Genomic DNA, 24,994 nt, shown 5'->3' with positions numbered 1-24,994 from the left:
GGAAATCAACCCTGAACATTCATTGGAAGGACTGATGCTGAAGCTGAAGCTCCAAAACTTTGGCCACCTGATGTGAAGAGCCAACTTGATGGAAAAGATCCTGATGCTGGGAAACGATTGAGGGCAGGGGGAGAAGAGGATGACAGAGGATGAGCTGGTTGGATGGCATCACTGACTTAATGGACATGAGTTTGAGCAAACTCCATGAGCGAGTGAAGGACAGGGAAGCGTGGTGTGCTGCAGTTCATGGAGCTGCAAATAATCAGACACAAGTAAGTGACTGAAGAGCAACAACAGATGGTCATAGTACCCAAAGCAGACTACAGATTTAATCCCTATCAAATTATCTATGACATTTTTCACAGAACTAGAACAAATAACCCTAAAATTCATACAGAACCATAAAAGACCCAGAATTGCCAAAGCAATCCTGGAGGAAAAGAACAAAGCAGGAGGCATAACCTTCACAGACTCCAGACAATAGTACAAAGCTATAGTCATCAAAACAGCATGATACTGGCACAAAGACAGACATGTGGATCAACAGAAGTGAGTAGAGAGCCCAGAAATAAACCCACACACCAATGGTCAAAAAGCTTCTCTGTCTATGAATTTTTCAAGCAAGAATACTGTAGCAGGTTGCCATTTCCTCTCGCAGGGGATCCTCCCCACCCAGGGATTGAACCCGAGTCTCCTGTGTCTCCTGCATTATAGACGGATTCTTTACCATTGAGCCATAGGGGAAGCCCTAATAATGATTAGCAAAACCTTTGTATTTGTATTAACAAATACAGTTAAATCAATTACTGATGAGATCACTTCACTAACTAGTTACCTCTGTATGGTTTGAATGTTTTGATACAATTAAGTACTCACAAACTACTTGCTTAAATATTATAAAAATGCATCTTAAGGGGAAAAAAAGAACAAGGATTATGATGGTGTGAATTTTGGTGATGTTTTCCATATAGTAGGTCTTTCACTGTCCCTCAAATCACACCACATGGGTAGCCATCTATTTTGCTTGGCTTGACTGGGTTGATTACCTCTGAATCACTAATAGAACAAGACCCATTTTTCATACTTCAGAAAACTGGAGAGAGGAGGGGAGTTGGGGAGCGGGGAGTCCTTCTTCTTACTAGGAAACCCAATATCTGATAACTCATCTAGTTACGAAGATCATGGTTCTGTCCAACTCATACAGCTGTGTGTCCTAGTATTGATATTGTTTTCTGCATAAAGCACAAAATGCTTCACATCTTCAATTTTTCAGCACAGAGGGATTGAGTACCCTGTTGTAACCAAGGACAAAACCCTGAGTCCGATTTGGAGACCTTCATTTTCATAATATTTTCAAATCCTCTAATCAAGCCTTCTTTCTCTAACCCATATTTTTTCCCTTGCTTCTCTGCTTTTTTCTCTACATAATTTGTCTTAACACATGAAGAAAGCACTTTTAAATACAAAGAGGAAAATGGACGGTGATCATTACAAATGACCTATTAGAACTGAGGCCATTCAGTTCACTTATTTCAGCATACAAAAATGTTTCTTCTGAAATACCCCACGGCACAGAGATAAGTGTTTTCAGATATAATTTCATGTGATTACCTCATAATAAGAACCCTTATCCACAACTCTCTATCAAGTCTGGTAAGCACATATACAAACTACCTTCATGTAAATCCTATGCATCAAATTTTTTATTTTTGTTCCATGAAGATTCTACTTTGCCGGCCAACTTTTTTTTTCCATTTATTTTTATTAGTTGGAGGCTATTACTTTACAATATTGTAGTGATTTTTGCCATACATTGACATGAATCAGCCATGGATTTACATGTATTCCCCATTCCGATCCCCCCTCCCACCTCCCTCTCCACCCGATTCCTCTGGGTCTTCCCAGCGCACCAGCCCCGAGCACTTGTCTCATGCATCCAGCTTGGGCTGGTGATCTGTTTCACCCTAGATAATATACATGTTTCGATGCTGTTCTCTTGAAACATCCCACCCTCGCCTTCTCCCACAGAATCCAAAAGTCTGTTCTGTACATCTGCGTCTCTTTTTCTGTTTTGCATATAGGGTTATCATTACCATCTTTCTAAATTCCATATATATGCGTTAGTATACCGTATTGGTCTTTATCTTTCTGGCTTACTTCACTCTGTATAATGGGCTCCAGTTTCATCCATCTCATTAGAACTGATTCAAATGAATTCTTTTTTATGGTTGAGTAATATTCCATGGTGTATATGTACCACAGCTTCCTTATCCATTCATCTGCGGATGGGCATCTAGGTCGCTTCCATGTCCTGGCTATTATAAACAGTGCTGTGATGTTCATCGCGGCCAACTTTTATAATATCGCTGTTATTGTTTAGTCACTAAATCGTATCCAACTCTTTTGTAACCCCATGAACAGTAGCCCGTCAGGCTCCTCTGTCCATGAGATTTTCCAGGCAAGAATACTGGAATGGGTTGCCATTTCCTTCTCCAAGGATATTTCTGACCCAGGGATTGAACCCGAGTCCCCTGCGTTGGCAGGCAGATTCTTTACCACTGAACCATGAGGGAAGGCCGTGATAATGTTGCCACTCTATTAAAATAGCAAGAGAGGAAAGTTTGAAGTTGGGAGAGACCTGGAACAATCTTTGCCACAAAAATTTGTCCGATGTTAGATATATTTCCTCCCTGAGAAAAAAACTACAAAACAGGGCAGAAAAACCCATGGAGTCAAAGGCAAAGTTAAATATTTAAATATAAAACCAGAAACATTAAGTTGCTATCATGGACTTACTTTGCTGCCAAATGAAGCAAAGAATGTTTTAAACTAATAATTAAGGGAGGGCAGTGCAGTTTCAGAAGACTGCTATAGAATTTATTTTTACCCATTATTTTCTCCTAGAGAAGGGATTTTTATTTTGAAACCTTTATGGGCTTCAGGGATTTGTGAATTCTTAGAAATTTGGAGCTGTTCTTGTGTATACAGACTTTCCTTTTTTTTTTTCCTGGGAGATGATCTGTAGTTACTGGCCAGTTTTCAAAGGAGTTTAATCTAAGAATCACCGTTCTTAGAAGATTTTTAAAGACAGATGGGAAAGTTGAGTGCAATGATATCAGCTCAAGTCCAGTGTTCATGAGATCAAAGATGTGCATTTGAGGTATGTTTCTTTGGAAGACAATCAGATCAGGACTGTCTGGACAGTTGCAGCAAAACCAAACAGACAAAGAACAAACAAGCAAAACCAGACAGACAAAAAAAAAAAAAAACAGACAGACAGAGAACAGCTGAGAACTGGATTTAGACAGGCCCACAGTAACATTCAATGCTATATCAAAATCGTCATTATCGCCGTATCAGTAGCTGAACCAAAAAAAATTTTTTTTTACTCGTTGTTGTTGTTGTACAGTGGCCCAGTCATGTCTGATTCTCTGCAACCCCATGGGCTGCAGCAAGCCAGGCTTCCCTGTCCTTCACCATCTCTAGGAGCTTGCTCAAACTCAGGTCCATTGAGTCAGTGATGCTATCCAACCATCTGATCCTCTGTCGTCCCCTTCTCCTCCTCTCTTCAATCTTTCCCAGTATCAGGGTCTTTTCAAATGAGTCAGCTCTTCGCATCAGGTGGCCAAACTACTGAAGCTTCAACTTCAGCATCAGTTCTTCCAATGAATATTCAGGATTTATTTCCCTTAGGATGGACTGGTTGGATCTCCTTGCAGTCCAAGGGACTCCCAAGAGTCTTCTCCAACACCACAGTTCAAAAGCATCAATTCTTTGGCACTCAACCTTCTTTATGGTCCAACTCGCATATCCATACATGACTACTGGAAAAATCATAGCTTTGACTATACAGACTTTTCTTGCAAAGATCCACATAAAATCCAATTCCTAGTCAACAGGCAGCCTTCCATGAGATCATTCAAGGATCCAGGCTCCTTGCATCTTATGACTCTGTCTTCTTATTTGGCCTTGAAGTCCTCTCATAACTTAAATACCTTGCCAATAGATAAGGGAAGAGAAAGTAGGTATGGAGGATCACATGAGGATTGGACATCATTTGACCTGTACTCCTTCAGTCAAAATTCAGTCACAGAACCAGATCTAACTGTAAGGGAGGTTAGAAAATGTAGTCTAGCTGCATACTCAGGAGGTAGAAATATAACTTGTGGTGAACACAGCACATTTCTGCCCTATTCTCGTAAGTGAAAATAGCAGTGCCAGGAAGAGTTTGGAGATGAAGAAGACGTAATCCTTCAGACACTGGGAGAAAGTCCAGTATCATAGCCAGACCAATGTGTCCCACACGTTATAGGCTGGAAGACAGAGGCAGAGGAGGCAGAGAAGGGTCTAGAGGATGCAGTGGACACAGTGACGCAGAACCTCTGAGCAATGGCGTTCAGGCCTTCAGACACAGAGGCAGCAGGAACTTGGACTTTCCCTAGTCAGTAGTAGAGCCAGAGTCACCCACTTAGTATTTAGGAGATGTGGGGTTTGGAGTGGAGGATAAGATTAGAGTCAGACAAGAGCTAGGATGAAATAACCGAGAGCTAGGAAGATTCCAGAGATGTGGCCTGGGCACAATGGTAGGGGGTCACGCAGACCATATGTGACTTGACTCCTTCTTAACCGGCGTGGTGGACAAGAGCTATGCCGATTCCTCCTATTTGAGGTCAGCATTGGTGCTAGAGCCGTTCAGAGCCTACAGACAGGGTCGGCTGGGAGGGGAGGCACGGGGAAACTGATAAGACCTGCCATCATCTGCCCTCAAATGCTATCGGTAACCTTACTCTGCTTTATGGTCCCAGAAAACAGCCCTAACTGGTCCTAACTTCCTGACAAGGGTCCTGGGATGAAACAAGACAACTGAATCAGTACATGCCCTTCAGAGCATAAGCAAATGCCCCACTGAAAATATGGAGGACCTGGGACAGCATATTTGCTTACCAGTGAGAATTAAAAATAAAAATGACAGTTAACATGTACAAGACACAGCACTAGAGCTATATATATATAGCTATATATATTTACCCAATTTATGGATTTAAAGTTGAGCAATAGAGACTTATGAATGACTTGCTCAATAAGTGGCAGGGCTGGGATTCAAAGAGGTCTGGCTCTAGAGTTGACAACCTTAGCCACTATGCATACTGCCTTTTTTATTTAGAAAGTCAAATTGGGCCAGAATTTCATGTAACATATTACTTTCTTAATGGCAGTGCTAGTGAAGACTTAACACTTTCCCCCCTCCCCTGAGAGCTCATCTGCAATTTTGTTTCTAGAAAGCCATCCCATCCTTTAGGAATGAAAACTAAATCATGGATATCCAAAGACTAAGTCACAGACAGTTCACTGGAGTGACTGTCCTCTCAAAGAGTGTACCCTAATATGCAATAACACACTCTGAAGTCACATGTCACAAATAAATGATTGCAGAATGTCAAGATTAGAAAAAAACCTTAGGGACCACAGCCCCACCCACTTTAATGCAGAGAGGCTAAGTCGTTTGCAAGATGTCCCTCGGGGACAAAAACAACTTGTCCTAACTTCCATGATAAAAATACTTGCCTCCTGACCTCAGACCATTTATCTTCCCTGCTTAGAATAAGGGGATCATGAGGGTTAAGAGCCAGAAACTTCCAATGGTGATATAAGTGACCGCATTAATTCTTTGGCCACTACAGGGACTGTGAAAAAGATAAAAGGGTTCAACTTCATGGAATTTATTTTCTATAAAATAAGAAACCCAGCATCTTACATAACTAATTAGGGATTATATAGCCATCTGTTTAGACATTTATTCATTCATCCCAGCATTTATCCATCTATCCATTTAGGCATTTATTCATCCACTTACTAAAGTATCTACTCATTCCAGAATATCTACTGAGACAAAATTCAGGCTCAAACCTGGGTATTTTTAGTATTTTCAGTCACTATTTTTCTTTCTGCCAGGCTGCCAGATTTCATTAACAATCCCAGTATATGGGATTCCAGTACATCCTATTATAAAATTAACTTTATATTAAATATGTTTGGGGACCCAGAATCAAGCCATTAGTTATGGCACAGTTTGCAGTTTTCATCCATTAATCCAAAGAGGACTTGTTCACTCTGGAGTATTTCCTTTGTTTCTCAAGACTTTATTTCTGACCTTAAGGTGTCTTTTTACGGGCCCACATGCTTGGTCTCAAGCTGATAGTGGACAAGGCTTAGTCAACAATAAATTGTCTTCAGTACCCAAAAAGTACTCAGATTTCTGCTTAAGGCCTTTGTTGTCCTTGTTGAAAAGTACACTCTTCATTGTGGCAAAGACATATATTCTCAGTTTTCTTGGAGAAGAGTGGAAAAGTGATCCTGACATCCTGCTTGCCTATCACGACAAATCAGTTAGCGCTGTTTCTGCAAACGCTGAAATTTTACCTTTGGTGCCTAATAAGTCTACTTACCAACCCAGAGTTCTCTGAGCTCTAAGAAGTCTAAAATGATTTAGTTCAGCATCTGGTTCTCACCTGAGAACATTATTTTCTGATGGTAGTAAGGTAAGTAACTACTCAGGGAAACAAAGCAGGATGCTGAGGTGCCAACGTTCTGAATATGTTTATTCATGCTTGTATTTACGATTGCAAAACGTTTTCCATGCTAAAAATGTTTGTTAAAAACATGCTGTTACAAATCAATAAATAATACCAGCTACACCTACTCTCTACTATAAACAGAATAAGCAGAAAATAAACAAATGCTACTACTTTGGTATACACAGACATGCATTTTCTGTTATAAAACTGATAATGCCATCATTTTTATTTCTTTGTAGGATTTTCCCTTGTGATACAAGTTATTATTGCACATTTCTTTGCACTTGTCTTACTAGTTCAGGTTGATAGCATATAAAAGAATTACAGGACACTTTTTCTACCAAGGGAGAGGGGCTTATTTTCTGCCATGTGGTCATTTATATAGCAAATGAAAAAGAAGCAAAGTACAAAAATTAGTCTGTGTGATATGTGCTCAAAGTTAGGAATACTGACTGGTATGAAAGATTCTTAACTAGCTGCTCACCAAAGTCATATATAATAGCCATTAGAGACTCCCTTAGCTAGCAGCATGGAAATCACTGGCTTGTTTATTCAAAGAGTAGACAGACAGAATTCCTGGATGCTGTTTCCATTCGGGTTTTCCAGCTCGTATGGTTCCAGCTGACGATACTCAAAAGTCACACGATTTATATGCTTTCCACTGGAGACCATGCGCACCACCGTGTGGTCACAGCCAACTTTCATCTGGGCTATAATTCACGGAAAAAGTAAGTTTCCCAGTAGGTTAGACACCAGATAGCCAAGCCATTTCCGTCCACAAGATCATTTAAACAGAGCGAAAGCGAGGAGATGGAGCTTCCTCTCACGTACTCAAACCAAGCATCTACCATCAGGTGAGATGGTTTTGTTTTCATTTTTTATTATAGTATACAGCTCACCCGTGAACAACCTGCATGTTAGGACTGAGGACCCTCCCCACAGGTGAAAATCTGCATATAATTTATTATCTCTCCTCCACATCCATAGTTCCTCCAGATCGCAGGTTCCACATCCTCGGGTTCAACCAACCCAGGGTGGTATAGTACTGCGGTATCTACTACTGCAAACAATCCTTGTGTAAGTGGACCTGAGAAGTCCAGACCCCTGCTGTTCAAGAGTCAACTGTGTAATTGTTGAGAAGTGAAACTGAACTCAGCCTTTCTCCTCGTGTGCAAGGACACGGTCAGTCAGATAAAGCTGACTATAAGAAGTAAGAAGATACCTCCTTGCGCTTTTTATGTTCTCCCACCTCCAAAGCCTGGTGGTGAAGGCAGAAGAAGGCGAGCGACTTTCCTCTAGTTGTATTCTCAGTGGGGGGCAGTGCTGCCCCCTTGGGACAAGTTGGAAATTTGCAGGGGCTGTTTTTTTTCCATCTATTTGGGGGCGAACGTGGCATTTCGTGGGCAGGGCTGAAGGATGAACTGTACTGCTAGACAGTTATGTAGACCAAAAATACCACGTTTATTGTTTTCTAGCCTACATAATGATTCTGTTTTATATATAAATCAAAATAGCATTTGCATGGTTTAGACATAGACTAGATGTATAATTTTTCTTTCTATTGTTCACCTGTACTTTTTCTAATTTTTTCCTGTATTTCTTACATGGAATGGCTTTTGCAATCCTTGCCTGGCTCCTCTGTCCATGGGATTTTCCAGGCAAGAATAATGGAGGGGGTTAAATTTTTTTTCAGCTTTGTTGAGAGAAATTGTATGTATTTAAGGTGTACAACATGATGCTTTTATATAAATACACACTGTGAAATGATCATTACAATCAAGCTTATTAACATTCATTACCTCACAGAATTACCTTTTTTTCTTTTCATTTCCCACTCCCTTCCCTTCTGGCATTGTACTCTGTACCTACATGAGTTTCTGTTCTGTGAAACTCAGTATATTTATTAAAAATTATTTTTAGTTTATTTCTTCAACCTCAAGCTGGTTCCTGAGGCAAGATTTATCTAGCCTACAATAATCCTTCCTGCTATTTTAACTTTCTCAATCTTTTTCCCCCTCTTTGTCTCTAGAAGGACTAAATTCTGAGAAACATTATTATCCTTGTATAACAACTACTTCAAAAACATGCACCTGGGTTTAAATGAAGTAAAACAGCCAGATAGAGTTATTTAGGTAAAAGTCAATTTGGAGAGATAATAAAATATAAATCCTGTAATTATTTTAATATAAGCGCCAGGGAGTCTAGGCTAAGCTTCTATGACGAGGTCCAAAGTTAATTTTCTTTAAATGATTGGGAAGGTCATTCTTTTCTGATCTTACTCTGAACTTTAATCTACATAATGTGCCTTATTTCCTTTAGTTAATGTGCATATCATTTATTTATTATTTGACATATTCCTAATTCAATCTAATCTAAAGGGCAGGATACCTAAGAGTTCATTGTATGAATAGTTTAAGGAGGGGCTTATGGAAACATGATGAATGAAAGAAAAAAGTGAAGTCTAAAATGGACCAGAGAGTCAGATAATTCAAGCCTTCAAATTATCATAAGACTGGTTTCAATTAATTAGATAAAATAGGCAAAATATTTGGCCTTGATCATACCCTTTTGGAGAAGGAAATGGCAACCCACTCCAGTATTCTTGCCTGGAGAATTCCATGGACAGAGGAGCCTGGTGGGCTACAGTCCATGGGGTCTCAAAGAGTCGGACTAACACACACACACACACACACACACACACACACACACACACACGTTTACCTAAACCAAATTATATAATTCATACACCAAAATTACTATAGCTTCAATGATCTAAATTTTAAGGGATGAGTGTTAGATCAGTTCTTAAGCCAATCCTTTTATCTGGCTCAAACAGATCTCCTCACAGGTGCCCTCCATCAGTATGGAAGGATCCAGTGCCTTTGAGAACACAAAGGGAGAGAAGCCACTGGTTTAAACCAGGGCTCAAGTGTAAATTAACATAAACTAGCCCCAAATTTTTAGCAAAGTGGGTTTTTAGAAATATTTTCCCTTTATCTGTGTATATTAATTCTATTCCAGAAAGGTTTTGCTTAAGATCCCAGCATTAGCTCAGAGAGTGAAAATACTGGTGGGCAGATCTGGGTTTAATTAAAACAGGTAACAGCAGATCAAAAGGAGGCCTGATTTGCAGTTTCATTATTTAGCTGGTGTGTGATGTGTGCTTACAAGAGAGGAAGGGGGCTTTGATAAGGGATGAAAGATTTCTCTTCTGTTTGACTTTTGTCTCTTAATGGATAATCACTGGTTCCTGCATCGGAAGGATAGAAATGGGAGACCTTTAAAGAAAGGTTTCAGATAACCTTCTCTCTCCCCACTTGGACTTCATTAATTAATTTGGTCATGAGTCAGCAATTACACCTTCACCCCACCCCACCTGAGCCTGATCAAATGGAAACTCCTCACTGATTCATAATAAAGAAGACCTGATTCTGTTTGGTGCCGCGCTATGAGCTAACCTGGTCTTTTATTACCAGCAACCACTTTTAGATTTCAGAATTGACTTCTCTTTTGGCAGTAGTCTTTCAGAGGCTGGTTTTGCTGTTAGAACTTGGGGACATTCTATCAGTTCTGAGAATTTCTAATAAAGTGAATCACCTTTTAATGTATTTACTATGAGTAATACACACACACATATACATATATATGGTAAAATGACCTAGATATTACTTTATCATTATATTATTACTAATTGATGATACATACACTATATGAACCATGGTTTTCGGTCAGCAAACTCTTTAGTCTCGAGAGGATGAAAGCAGGGACTTTCAAGAAGGTAGAACAAGCACAGTTCTGTGCCATTTTCATAGTTTTAGCTAGGGCCAACCTTAAACATGTAAGTTTGTTACTTCATAAGTTTCTCTCCCAGTGTCAGGTATTGTGGTCATGCATTCTTGATACTGTGTATAGGGTCAAATGCAAAATCCTCACATTGGTTCAATATGCAAAATCAAACTTTTTTTGGTGGAACCTGCCCTTTCCCGTATAAATAATTTGAAGTGTTCTACTTAAGGACGCAATCTTGTTGTTGTTCAGTCACTCAGTTGTGTCTGACTTTCTGCGACCCCACCAGACTGCAATACCCCAGGCTTCCCTGTCCTTCCCTGTCTCCTGGAGTTCGCTCACGCTCATGCCCTCGGTCTTTCCCAGCATCAGGGTAAAACAATATTAATAGGCACATAAATAATAATCAAAGAACCATCTTACCTGGGCCACGTAAAGGGTAGCAGAGATCAGCTAAAAGCAGCATCTTGGAAGGGTCCAAACCAGTTCCTCCCAGCAGCTCCACAAAGTCTCCTATTCCCCCACAGCCTGCGGAGGACTTCTAAGAGAACAAAGCCGCAGAGGAAGACCTATTTAAATCACCTACTGAAGTCAAACCAATGGCAAATTGGAGAATCCACTCCTTTAGTCCCAGACATCCTGGAAGTGCCGTTTAATTTAACATCCAAGACTCCGAAAATTAAAACTTTTTAAAGAAAAAAAAAATAGGAATTGCTTTTCTAAATTGGTTGAGTAATCATTTTTTAAAATGTGTGTGCATTTAAAAAACATTTTTTATAAGTGCAAGGACTAACATCATGAAATAATCTTTAAACTCCATATACAGTATATAAAAATTGCAACTAAAAGTGGTTTGATTTTTAAATCATTTGGACATACATACTGAATTATTTGAATTTCTTAATGCATGCAATCAGCGTTTTTATAAATAGGGCTTCCATGTCAGTTTTTTCCCTTCAACTTACCTCTTTTCCTCTTCTTTATAAAATACTTTTTTTTCTTATGGAGACAATTCTTACGTTTCTACTGATAAGGATTTAGATTAGTTATAAGAATATTAAAGAAAAAAGAGAACCCTCATTTGGGCTCAAATTAGCTAGAGTTACCATCAACTTTCTCCATCCAACTAAAGTAAATTTATTTCAAGCTATTCGAAATAATTTCTAGTCTAAAAGTCTGTGTGATCCACCTGTAACCAGCTTTTTCTGCTTCCCTTCATCCTTTCCACTCTGTCTCGTCTACAGAACTTCCTGGGCTTCAGTGTCCCAGGCAAACAAAGCCGCCCCCCTCCACCCCTTCCTGTGATCAGGGCTGGCCCCGGGATCACACTGCCCATATCCACAGGGCTTAATGCTCTGTTGTCACTATCTTGAAATTCTTAATAATTTTAAAATTTCATTTTGTGCTGTCCCCCACAAATTATACCACCAGTTTTGCCTGTGATCCTCTTCATCATTGAGGTACACGCAAGAGACCTAGCTGAGTGTGGCAAGATGCTTAGAAGTTAACCAGATAGACCATACTACATAGGAACCAAAATCTAAAACAGAGAGTGCTGAATACACACACACATAAACACACACAGTCCAACATTAGGAAGATATTGAAATGCAACTGGAACTAAACAACAAATAGAAAATAATAATAACAGCATCTATTTGTCCAGTGAAAGGAAGCAGGTGTGTGTGTGTGGGGGGGGGGGGGTTATACATATTTAAAGCACCTACTATGTGCTTTGTTCTATGCATCTTACACATTTCATCAAACCAGAAAATACAGGATTACTCAGCCCCACTGTGTACAGGGCTCATGTTCTCGTATGAAGAGATGAATAAAGCCATTTAGGAGTAAAGGGGAAAAAAATGTAATTGCCTTTCCCTTGAGTAGAAGGTGTCCAGGGAGAACATGACTTAAGACTAAACATTCCAGCTGGCTCTATAGGTTTCCAAATTTCGCAGGATGAGGTGAAGGGCAAAAGGCAGACTCAGGAGAGAGAAACGGGAAATAGGAAGTTGGGAAGTAATAGAAACTAAAATGAGGGCAATAGGGATTTCCCTGGTGATCCAGTGGTTAAGACTCCATGCTTCCAATGCAGGGGGCATGGATTCAATCCCTGCTCAGGGAACTAGGACCCCAAATGCTGTGCAGGGCAGCCAACAACAACAAAAAAAAAAAATGAGGGGAACAAAACCCAGAAACAAAGAGATTGGGAGCACATACTCCTTGGCATTCGTGATTTTTCTCTCCTCTTCCCAAACCTCTCAGCTATCCTTAGTAAACAATCGCAGAAGCTGAGTTGTGTGGGGACCTCTGGGGTTCAGCTCTTCAACCGCGATCCTCTAGATTTGTTTGTGGAGGTTCTACCTCCCTGCACTGTTACTCCATCTCTTGCCTAGACTATGACAATGGCCTTTTAGGTGCAACCTGTACCACTCAGACCCCTAGAGCTCATTCATCACCATCCACGGAGGCCAGAATGACATTTAGGTAATCCTCTCCTTCCTGTCATGGACTTTGTCGATCAATTTGATCATGAAGCCAGCAATTCCAACCACCCTCACCCACCTGCGCACGATCAGATGGATTATGCCTGAACCTCTTCAGTGGTTTGCTACTGCACTTAGAATAAACTCTTAACTCTTTAGCATGACCTGCTGGGCTCTCCACCCCAGCCCTGCCTGTCTCCCTGGTGCTGTATTAGACCACAGGCCCCCTACCTTTCCTTCTTTCTGTTTCTAGAACTCAGGAAGCCCAGCCTACCTCCGAGCCTCTGCACTACTGTCGCTCTGCTCCAGCTCTTCCTGGGGCTGCCGACTCCTCCTCACCCATCACTGAAATCTCACTTTAAATGTCTCTTTTGCAAAAAGTTTCTTTCCTGACCATCTTACCTCAAGCAGTTGCCTGCCCTCTCTCTCCCACGATGTCCCCACACCACTCTGCCTCATTGTCTGTAGGGCGCTCTTCACTATTTGAAATATATTATTCTTTTGCCTGTCTCATCCCCTAGCATGTAAATTCCATGTGAGCAGGACCTGTCTTGTTCATTGCTAATTTCCAGCATTTAGAATAAGTCCTTGCACATAGTAAGCATCTTAAATTTTTTTTTCTTTTTGCAAAGCAACACTGCAGACTTCACACTGTTTTAAAAGGTTAGCACCAAGATTACTCCTCACAGCCAAAAATAGCTAAAATGCAGGTTTCTCTATCACACTTGCTATCTTCTATATTAAACATCAAGAATGACATACAATCTCAAGCCAGTAAGGTTATGCCAGAGATATCCACTTATCCCGGTCTTCATCAAAGGATTATTCTTCCACAAAGGTTCAACTTAAAAAAATATAAGCACTAGCCTATGAGTTTAGGGCTTAAAGGAAGTTGTATATAATGCTTTTCTCAGCCCTAGTCTTATTTATTTGGTTTCACTTCTGTTCGATTAGGAACTTTCTTTGATGACTTTCTTCGATGCCGATGAATATGACAATTATCTTAACCTAGGCATATGAGAAGATAAAAGGAGGTGAGGGTGACTCAGAGGAAACAGCTGCCAGTGCAAGTAACTGTGGTCAAGGTCAGCACAAATGCAAAGTCCATACAGCAGTTCACAGGGGGAAAAGTAGATGGGGAGTCTCAGCCAATGTTTTGTTGCAAAATGTATGGCATGAAATGTAATGCAAAAAAAAAAAAAAAAGCTTCAAAACTTTACTGTATTTTGCAATATAAAAATCCAATTTCACATTTTCTGCTACACTTAGCATTCCTTCATCACACAGTTCTGTCAATGAAGACACTTCCTTCATGTCAAAAGAAAATTCCAATAATCAGAAAAACAGCTGTGTAGATGACTCACACTAGGTTCTGTAAAAGAGGCGAGTACAAGAGAGTTCAATTGTAATTATATGCCACAACTTTGCCAGTTGGAAACATTTCTTACATCACGAGAAAAGTATTCAAGTAGGCAGAAGCGGCACCTGAGTATGCAGCTTGCAGCACAACAGAAATAGAAGAGGAATGTATTCAAGCAGCGACGGCAGGCTTGTGAGAGATGAATTTGTCAGACAGAAGGACCTACCCCTCCCATTCATCCACGTTCGCCCTGTATGATTACTTTGGCTCTCAAAAGTTTGCTGGGGCCTTAGGAAGTGACTGGGAAGCAATAAGCAACTCACCTTTAACTGCAAACCATTTAAGTGTCCCAGGGTGAGATCGGATATTTTGATCGCCACAGGATAAATGATGGAGAAACTGCAGTTGCGATGCAGGTGTGGCACGACCAGTGTAAACCTTCCATTTGGGGTCTGGGAGATGATATTGCAGGCTTTATAGAAAAGCAAAACCACATTTTCACTATCTTGTATGCTGGGCTTCTATGGAAATTTATCTTATCCTTATTCTAAGCTTCTGTTAATGGTCTAGGGGCTTGGGGCCCAGAAGAGAATACATATCACAAAGGTGATTTTGGAGATGGGAAGGACCTGGAGAATAAAAACCACCAGGGATATATCCACATTGTTAGGAGGACCTGGGCTGTAAGGGGCTTCTAATTGTAATCTCAGGGGGTCACCTTATTTATAACACTCACAAGACATAAATTAATAACCAACCAAACAATACTAGCTGGTGGAAGTTCTAGGAATACTTCATTAACTAGGGTCTTAGTTCAATCTGGAAGTCTGGAAGAATCAAGGCTTAAAGAGGAGAACAGAATTCAAACCCTGGTGGTCTGAAACCTTTATTAACTGAACTTGGATATTTTTGTTACTTTTTAGATAATAAAGTAAAGAAATATTGAACCAGTTACAAAATAGGCTGAGAAAAACAGAAACCAGGTTTATGTCTGATAAATATTTACTGGGTGTTAAGTGGTAAGTTGACTAAAAGGTAAATCTTTAAGGTTTATTTATTCCCAAAATTTTCTGAAAATTTGTTTTATATCTCAGGTCTAGACTTACAATAAATTTATTCTTTTAGCTATGAAACTAGAAGCATCAGAGTTTGTGCTATTTCTGGCCAATTACCGGACAAAAGTTTCTGACTGATCAGACTATGTCAGAATTACCTTTTGCCTTCTTATATTTTTAATCACACTTAATTTCAAAACAAACTGAAATTCCTTGATGAGTCTAGAAGACTTCTGATTTCTAGCCAAACAAGATATAGGAGAAACAGTTGTCCTCTAGTGTTATTCTGTTCCAGCCCTCAGAAATAGCCCTTCTGGGTGCTTCTTCCATAAAAAGTTACTTTGTTTTTTAAAAATAAAAATTGGGAGATCAGTCAGTACATTATTTTTTGGCAGATTAGGTAGGCGCCATTCTTCAATCACATGAAGTGTTAATACTATTGTATGCAACCAAAAATGATTATGTTTTCTTTACCTGATTTTTTACAAACATTTTCCTCTTAATGGGGAAAAATAATAAATAGATGAATGAACTCATTCTGATTAAGATAATGTGTTTTGCTGCTGCTGCTGCTGCTAAGTTGCTTCAGTCGTGTCCAACTCCGTGTGACCCCATAGATGGCAGCCTACCAGGCTCCTCTATCCCTGGGATTCTCCAGGCAAGAACACTGGAGTGGGTTGCCATTTCCTTCTCCAATGCATGAAAGTGGAAAGTGAAAGTGAAGTTGCTCAGTCTTGTCTGACTCTGCGACCCCATGGACTGCAGCCCACCAGGCTCCTCCGTCCATGGGATTTTCCAGGCAAGAGTACTGGAGTTGGGTGCCATTAGGCCTGGGCTATTTAGCTTTATAGCATCTTTTCATGTATCCATCAGAAATGAACTAAATTAGAGCAATGGGTTTAGACTCAGACGGCAACACTGAGGTCCTCTGGTCCAACCCTCTGCTCAGGCATGAAATCTGTCTACACATCCCAGATACGCAGTCTTTCAGCATTTACCTAAGTATCTCAAAGACTTCATATCTGAATCCAGGTCAATGGAATGACTGGAGGGATTAAAGTTTGTCACTGAATACATTGTAGTAACTCAGGAGATCAAAATTAGACCAGGGGAAAAATAGAACTCTAGCCACCATAAGTTAGTATCTTATCTAGCCTGGTAAATAAATTAAAAACTGATTTTATTTTCATAATAATGAACCACAAATATCGTTTAGGTAATTTCTAATTACAAAAGAATTTCCATTCAAATCCTTTCTCACTTCATAAGTCCATGCAATGATACTACCTTTGAAAAGTAGAATGGACACTCTCTCCTCCCAGTTCCTGCCTTCTAACTGAGAAGACAGGAAGCCCACTTACGGAAGAGGTTAGGCTCTGTCGTCATGGTTATTGTGAATCCATTTCCTGGCTCATGGATCCGGAAGAAGATCATGGCCACGTTCTGGGAGGATCTGATGCTCCTTCTGCTAAGACCACTCTCACAGAAATCTATGTACCTCTCAGTCGTGGGGAGAGGGTGATCCTGGGAACTGGGGAATTTCTCCCCCTTGAGAATCCAACCATCAAATACCTTCCAATAAAAACACAAAGATGATCACTTCCATCAGCTCCTGAAATCACAAGTGTGTTGAAAAGGGGGCAAAGCTTACCTGGCAATGGACCTCCAATTATAAGTAGGGAATAGACAGGCTACACTCCCCTGAACACTTGCTTTCTATTTGTATATATTTTGACTGGATTGTTTGCAAGTCATTTGATTAATTAATTAATCATTACTCTCCCCCCTTTATAAACTCCAGTGTGTCCGAAGCAAATACTTTTCTGATACTTTATCATTTCAGCCACCTTGGTAAATAAAACTACAGATAATATATATTTTTGTATTGGTCATTATTTTTCACACATCCTACCTTCAGAAGAATTCCACAGGAGCATAATCTGGGCTTCAGTTTTTCTCTTTCCTCATTAAAATATGAACAAAATATCTCAAAAATAGACAGCAAGGGGGCAAACTGGAGCAAGAATTTCACTGACCTGCTAATGGTTACACACACCCACTTCCCTCATCTTTAAACTCATCACACATTACAATATCAAGAACTACTTTAACACTTAGACAATAATGTTTGGTAAGCAAGTTAGGAATTTTTTCCTTAACTTGCTGAAGTTTGTAGTTGGCTGGACGAAAGGTCAGAGTCTATTGACTTTATTCTTAAAATCACCACAGGTCTCCAATTTAATGAGTTCAACCTAGTTGGGTTGAAGTAACATTAGCAGCTACAAATTCCTTCATCCGATCAGTTCTCTTCCGCTGCATTTGACAGTTTCCAAAATAATTGCACTTTAGAGTTTTAATCATGTTCACTTTAACTGGACTGGAGAAGTCCAGCAACCATCCCAAGCTGACCCCTAAGGCTCACAGGGAACTAGGAGTGGGGATGCTGTGAGACTGGAGGACTTGTCCACACCTCATCCCTGCCTCAGACTAGATTCCTTCTCAGCATGCCCCCCAGTGGCCCGTGCCCTTCTGCTCCAAAATCGGGTCACCCAGGCATTGAAGACAGCCTTTGGGAGCCTGGAACAATTCCACAGACAGAGGGACCAGCAGGAGAAGGTGGACTCCGATCTCAGATGTGTGAGGTCGCCTTCTAACCAGTGCCACCGGCTCCCGGACCTGAGCGCTCCTGCTAAATGGACTTGTACCACTTTTCATCTGCCCCAGGATGCAACAAGCGCGGGGGACCAAGAGGTCACAGAGGGGAACTTAAACCACTGCAGGAGGCACCGGCCCTTCAGGGAGTGAGGAGAGGTTCCTTTTGCAAGGGGGTCCCACTCGGGCACCAGCCGAGCATCTAATTACCAGCTCTCCCTGCTGGGTACCTGGGACCCGGTCACTGCCCGTCCCTTGCCCACCTGGCCCGGGGGCGCCTCACCTGCAGGATGTCCCCCCTCTGACAGTCGATGGAGACCAGATCGTAGCGGATGGTGATGAACTCCTCCGGCTCTGCGATGAAGAATGTGGCGCAGTGTAGCTGCGGCCGGTCGGCGGTGAAGGTGAACTGGCCCTGGAGGCTCAGCATGTCCACGCACCCTGCGGGAGGGCAGCGGCGTGGCGGTCCAGGGCTGCAGCCCCCGCAGGGCCGCCCGGGGCAGCGCCTCTCCGCGCCCCCGCAACTCCCAGCCTCAGCGCCCGGCTCCCGGAGCGTCACCCCATCTCGCCCAGGGGCACCTCCTCGGACCGACCCTTCGCGGCGGCAGTCTGGGCATCCAGCTCCCTCCCAGGGGTCCGGGCAGCCCCCACCGCCCCACTGCCGGCAGCCGGCAGCCCGCACTCACGCAGAGCGCGGCGGTACAGCGGCTCCTCCTCCAGCTCCCGCTTCGGGCTGGCGCCGCCGCTGAGGTGTGCAAAAGGGTCGGGGTCCACCGCTTCCCGCAGCTGGCCGGGAAAATTAGTCAGTCCGGAACAGTTCAGGGAGGGGGAGAGGGGATCAGAAGGGGGGATACCCTCCCTGCCCACGGCACAGAGAAGCAAGTGAGCAGGTCAGTGTGTCCAGGGGGATCCGGAGAAGATGGAAGTATCCACCAGATCGGGGTATCCCCAAGGGGCCAGAGGGAAAGGGGGAAGAGGTAGGCGGGAAGACCTAGGGGAAACCCGGGGACAGAGGGGGCACAGTGAAGGAGGAAGAAAGAGCTAACCCCAACATAATCTGAGAGCATAGGCAGCCTGCCCACCCCCGAGGCTGGACACTCAGGGTTGGAAGGTGAGATGGGTCAGCCCCAGGGAATCGCTCACCTCCAGGTACCGGCTCTCTCCTCGTAGAGCCAGCAGGCAGATCAGAACGAAGTGACCCTGAAGTTTGAAAGTGGGGGCCATGCCGGCCCTGCCGCTGCAGCTGGTCTTCCGGCTCCGGAGGTCTCAGGCTTTGCTTCCCAGGCTCACCCAGGCTGAGAGCTAGAAGCTGGTAGGGGCCCTTTGCTGGGTCTCTTTTATAGAGCAGTGAGGAGCGGAGGCTCTCTGCCCCTTAACTGATCTGAGCTCAGTAACCATGGGTTACCTGTCTCGGTGACAAAGTGCATGGCGATGACGAGGGTCCAGCCCTCAGCCACAAGTTTTCAGAGTGGTCCAGCGTTATTCACCAAGAATGATTTCAGACACTTACAACTTAGTGAACTAAAGTGGGGGAGAAAGAATGAGGCAGGAATAGAGAGTAAGGGATGGCATTTACTTGACCTGCCACATGCTGGATTATCTTCTCCGGTGGATATGCAGGGAATTTCTGACTTTGCAAAGCCAAGTGACAATGTTACACACAGGCATAAAATGCCCACTCCCACACACAGCCTTATCATACAGCCTTGTCACATAACCTTAAATGGAATTGTGTTGGAAATTGTCAGAGAATATAGTATTCACGCGGTTGCCTCTCAGGAAGAGACTTGAGGAATTTTCAGCTCCAAGGAGTAGCTGAACAGAAGTTGAAGTCTGATTTTGCAGAACATTGCAGTCATGTAATTCAAGCTTTCTTTCTTCCCTTGGTCTTTGCTGTATCCTGGTCCAGTTCATGTAAGCATTTCTTTAAGAAAAAGCTAACTCTGGAGTCCGTGAACATCTGGATTTCAGCCAAACTATGTCATATGGCCTGAATGTATAGAGAGGATGGATACACTCCTGGGCCAGTTAATCATGGCCAGGACCTTAACATCCATCTGAACCCCTGAGAGATGGAGTCCTTCCATTTCACACCTTCAGATACCTGGATTACTTTCATACTCCAGTAGAAAGAACTGCTGAGAAGCTTTATTAAAACTGCTCATCAGCAAATTTGCAGGGCTAAACAAATGACTTAGAGATACAGGAATAAGTTAAGCTTATCTTTGCTGATTAGATAAGAAAATTGCTTCTCCTTATGTCCAAAATTGTGGGAAATATTAATGTCTCCACTTCTACCCCTCTCCAATCTCTGTGATTCAAGGCAACTACAAATTCTAAAAACTTCACATTTTTACCTTTGCCTGACAGAAAATTTGGTTTCTACACACAGCTTTCTTTGCTATTAAAATTATTACATATAATAAGATTGTCATAGGGTTTTAACTCAAGAAAATTGTTGCATATTTAGTGTATAAACACTCTGAAGCAGTAATCTACCCACTGGTTCAGAATTTGATATTTTCTTGTTTTTTCTTTTTATATGTTCTTATTTAAGACAATTCCCGGCTCTGAAGGAGCTGCCTCTTTATTGTTTAACCTGGAGGCTTTCCTACATTGTCCAGTTCTGTAAACAGACCTCAGACCACAGACAGCCTGTGAGGAAGGGGCACCCAAAGGTCATAAACACTGGTCATCATGTCCTTCTCCCCATCCTGGGGTTGTTTAGATGTCTGAATCCTAGAGAGCGTATAAAGAAACCTGAGAGGAATTAAAAAAAAAAAAGTGAAAAACACACAGCTTAATCCCAACTTGCCTGGCCCAGCATGCCCGGCCTGTCTCCTACCCTGGCTGTGCCTGGAGGGAGGCTACGCCACTCACAGGCCCATCCTCCTTTCTAGTCAACTCAGCCATGGCCTTAAACCACTGAGAGAGGGAGTCCTTCCATTCCACACCTTCAAAACCTGGATTACCTTCATACTCCAGCATGCAGCCCAGCACTCAGCTTGGAGACCCCTGCTTACCCCATTCTGTGGGTCTGGTTTTATCAGCATTGTCACAGAGACATTCTTCTCCAAATCAGTCCTTCACCCACACACACAAGCTCATGGACCACCATGATGTTCCTAGCACACATTTGTGGGTGCTCCTCCTCAGAAAGCACACCCAGAAGGAGCTGGGATGAATGAGGTGAAACTCGATGACAGACGGGCAACATCCTTATTTATGGGAGAATCTACAAACTGTAGTATTATAGAAGATGGACTTCATTCCTGCCAAAGCCTGTGTGGGGAAATTCAAGTGTAATTTTCACCAGTTTGGCAAATATCTGCTAAGTCAGTGGAGACCGTGTTCTATTTTGTTTTTGTTTAAATAAGAGTAACTAAAGGATGAAAACTAGAACCTACAGGGGAATATCAAGAAGATAGAGTTGGAGGACAAAGAGAAGCAGTTAGCCAGTCTCTATGAACAAAAGTATTAAAAATGGGTGAGAGCAATGGAGGGGGTCAGCTGGATTAGACAGAACTTTCCGGACAGTAACTAGGTCTGTGTCTGAAGAGGAATTGCTTCTATGGACCGATTCAGTCATTCAACTAGCTTAATATTTGTTTAACCAAATTTGATTATTTTGTTGTACATTCTAAGTAAACCCAAGAGTCTCCAGGCACCCTGGTTGGAAAATATTGGTATGTTCACCTCCATTCTCTGCCCACATTTTAGTTTCTCTGCATATTTTTCTAGACAACCTCTCCCATGCTGATGTTAATACAATCCCTGATCAGTGTTTTAGATCGTAAATTATTGTTAGGCAGGGTTAAGACATCCTTTTCATTAGGTGAGACTTCCCTGGTGGCTCAGATGGTAAAGCATCTGTCTATAATGCAGGCGACCTGGGTTCGATCCCTGGGTTGGGAAGATCTCCTGAAGAAGGAAATGGCAACCTACTCCAGTATTCTTGCCTGGAGAATCCCATGGACGGAGGAGCCTGGTAGGCTACAATCCAGGGGGTCGCAAAGAGTTGGACACGACTGAGCACCTTCACTTTTCATTAGGTAATAGGTTTTTTCTTTCACAAAGTCCCAGAGAAGACTGTCACCATGTAAAGCCTGGAGGTCCAGGTGACCACATGATACAGAGCCATATTCCGTCTATGAACACGGCAGGGGTGGGGTTTTAAAATTGTGCTGAGGCTGAAGAGGTGCACATAGCCAACTTCTAAGGAGCCGGGAGAGGAACTCTGTTGTCATATATGGGGCCTATGATATGATTGTGACAGTCAAATGCTTGCTGCTGGAGGCTGCCAAGTCTTATGCACTGTGGTGTCAGAAGTAGCAAAGGGAACAGCATAACCCCAATTCTCTCTACTCTGGGGTTGGTCCAAGACGCCCTTAAGTATTCCGTATACACAGTAGTGGGCTTCCCCAGGGGCTTACCAGTAAAGAATCCACCTGCAATGCAGGAGATGCAGGTTCAATCCCTGGGTCAGGAAGATCCCCTGGAGAAGGCAATGGCAACCCACTCCAGTATTCTTTGCCTGGAGAATCTCATGGACAGAGGAGCCTAGCAGGGTACAGTTCATAGGGTTGCAAAGAGTCAGACGTGACTGAAGTGACTTAGCATGCACACATAATAGTACACTTTTTCTTTTGTTGATCGCTTGAACAGACAACATCATGAACATCTGCTCTAAAGAGCTTCCTTTTCTCATTCCGAAGTGGGACATGAAATATTGAGATTGGGAACTATGACTGACTTCTTTTTAAAAATTTTTAAAAATAATTTTATTTCTTTAGGATGTGGTGGGTCTTTGTTGCTGCGCGGGCTTTTCTCTAGTTGCAGTGAGTGCGGGCTATTCTTCATTGTGGTATGCGGGTTTCTCATTGCAGTGGCTTCTCCTATTGCAGCACACCGGCCCTAGGGAACTTGAGCTTCAGTAGTTGCGGTTCCCAGGCTCTAAAGCACAGGCTCAGTAGTTGTGGTTCATGGGCTTAATTGCTCCAAGGCACCTGGGATCTTCCTGGATCAGAGATCCAACTCGTGTCTTTTACATTGGCAGGCAGATTCTTTACCACTGAGCCACAATGGAAGCCCTATGATTGACTTCCTTAAGAAATAAAGATGGCTGGATTAAGCTCATAGTAGTTATAGTATAGTATAGCGAAAGTCGTTCAGTCGTGTCTGACTCCTTGTGACCCCCACGGACTATACATTGCATGGAATTCTCCAGGCCAGAATACTGGAGTGGGTAGCCGTTCCCTTCTCAAGGGGATCTTCCAACCCAGGGATCAAACCCAGGTCTCCAACATTGCAGGCGGATTAACCACCACCAACGAAAACTAGCTTTCAGTTTCTTTCAAGGTAATTTGCTGTTTGAATGAATTTGGCTGTTTTTTAACAGGTATTTTTAACAGACAAGGTTTCTTTTTTAGATGCGTTTGAGGCCAGAAGGAAGAAACTACACTAGTTCCTTGGGGGAACTAAGGTAAACTGGCCTCTGAGTGAAACCGTCATACATCAGTGATCTTCAGCTCAAACCCATGATCGCCCTTTGTTGCAGTTATGACGACCAGCTGTTACTGTAGCTTAGGACTCTGGGAGGCTGCGATGGCAAACTGGAACTGAAGGGGAAGGGGAAGTTATCATGCAACACTGGCTTACAGAGCGGAAGGGCAGAAAACAGGAGTCGGGGACAAATGCTATTTCCCAGTCTTTCTGTCTAAAACTGCCTTTGCCCAACATCTGTGGTAAGCCAGCCACCAATAATTCCTAAGCTTTTTACATTTTACCATTAGACAAGTAAAATACTCTGAACCAGGGTACTCATAATTCCCAGCCCACACTTTGTGAGAAAAGGCTCAGAGGCCACGGGATAGGATCTGGTCCAAATATGACTATGCTCATGACAGCCATATGGATGGAGAAGGGAAGGCAGTTTCCTGGGAAAAAAGAGGGGGGCGGATATTGGACGCACAAAATAATAGGTGTCTTTAAAAGAGAGAAACAAAACAAAAACAAAAACCCTGATTCAGTGACTTCGTTAATCCTAAGTTTTCTCCCCTATAAAATGGTGATCTACGCTAGGCTCATTGCAGGCATAGCTCATTTTATTGCACTTCACAGATACTGCATCTTTTACAAATCAAAGGTTTGTGAAAACCCCACATAGTCAATGATTGGCCTTCTTTAGCAATAAAGGATTTTTAAACTAAGATCGGTACATTAAATTTTTAAGATATAGTGCTATTGCATACTTAATAGACTACAGTAGAGTATAAGCATAACATTTATATGTGCTGGGAAGCCAAAAAAATTTACTTGATTTACTGTAGTATTCACTTTATTATAGTGGTCTGGAACCAAACCCACAACATCTTCGAGGTATGACTGTATAGGAATTAAATATTAATATGATACATACCCTTCAGAGAGAACGGTCTGAAATGATAGCTATTATTAAATTATACCAATAGGGACTTCCCTGGTAGTCCAGTGGTTAAGAATCCACCAGCAATGCAGGGAACTTGGGCTCGACCCCTGGTCAGGGAACTAAGATTACACATCCCCCGGAGCAACTAAGCCCTCGCAACCAACTACTGAGACCACCTGTAGTACTACTGAAGTCCGAGAGCTCGGGAGTCTGCCAGCTGACACTAGTGAGCCCACTCACCACAGCTAGACCGTCCGCGTGCTGCAATGAAAGATCCTGCATGATGCAAGAAAGACACCTTTTGCCCCAACTAAGACGTCAGGTTCAGTTCAGCCACTCAGTCATTTCCAACACTTTGCGACCCTACGGACTGCAGCATGCTAGGCCTCCCTGTCCATCACCAACTCCTGGAGTTTACTCAAACTCATGGCCATTGAGTCGGTGATGCCATCCAACCATCTCATCCTCTGTCGTCCCCTTCTCCCACCTTCGATCTTTCCCAGCATCAGGGTCTTTTCAAATGAGTCAGCTCTTCACATCAAGTGGCCAAAGTATTGGAGTTTCAGGTTCAGCATCAGTCCTTCCAATGAATATGCAGGACTGATCTCCTTTAGGATGGACTGATTGGATCTCCTTGCAGTCCAAGGGACTCT

General features: G+C 42.5%; 1 protein-coding gene and 1 pseudogene across 1 annotated transcript; one reads left to right on the top strand and one right to left on the bottom strand.

The window, feature by feature from the left end:
* Positions 1 to 7,127: 7,127 nt before the first annotated feature.
* On the bottom strand, positions 7,128 to 19,138 carry CRHBP (corticotropin releasing hormone binding protein). The gene is made up of 7 exons (XM_065941895.1): positions 19,058 to 19,138; positions 18,601 to 18,700; positions 18,198 to 18,355; positions 16,624 to 16,834; positions 14,531 to 14,679; positions 10,785 to 10,902; positions 7,128 to 7,285 (listed from the first exon to the last, which is right to left on the bottom strand). The coding sequence occupies exons 1-7, from the start codon at positions 19,136 to 19,138 to the stop codon at positions 7,128 to 7,130; spliced, it is 975 nt and encodes a 324-aa protein (XP_065797967.1).
* LOC136172156 (ZZ-type zinc finger-containing protein 3-like) overlaps positions 19,137 to 24,994 on the top strand; it is a 30,938-nt pseudogene continuing 25,080 nt past the window's right edge.

This window comes from Muntiacus reevesi, chromosome 7 (genome assembly GCF_963930625.1).
Source record: "Muntiacus reevesi chromosome 7, mMunRee1.1, whole genome shotgun sequence".
NCBI classification, from domain to species: Eukaryota; Metazoa; Chordata; class Mammalia; order Artiodactyla; family Cervidae; genus Muntiacus; species Muntiacus reevesi.
This window is presented reverse-complemented; position numbering and strand designations above follow the sequence as displayed.

Excerpts from the sequence above, each read along its gene's own strand:
- CRHBP (XM_065941895.1), bottom strand. The coding sequence starts at position 19,138 with ATGGCCCCCACTTTCAAACTTCAGGGTCACTTCGTTCTGATCTGCCTG. Across the intron at positions 16,835-18,197 it reads AGAGGGGGGACATCCTGCAG|GTATTTGATGGTTGGATTCT; the intron begins GTGAGGCGCCCC and ends TTTTATTGGAAG. Across the intron at positions 14,680-16,623 it reads GACAGAGCCTAACCTCTTCC|CCTGCAATATCATCTCCCAG; the intron begins GTAAGTGGGCTT and ends TTTTCTATAAAG.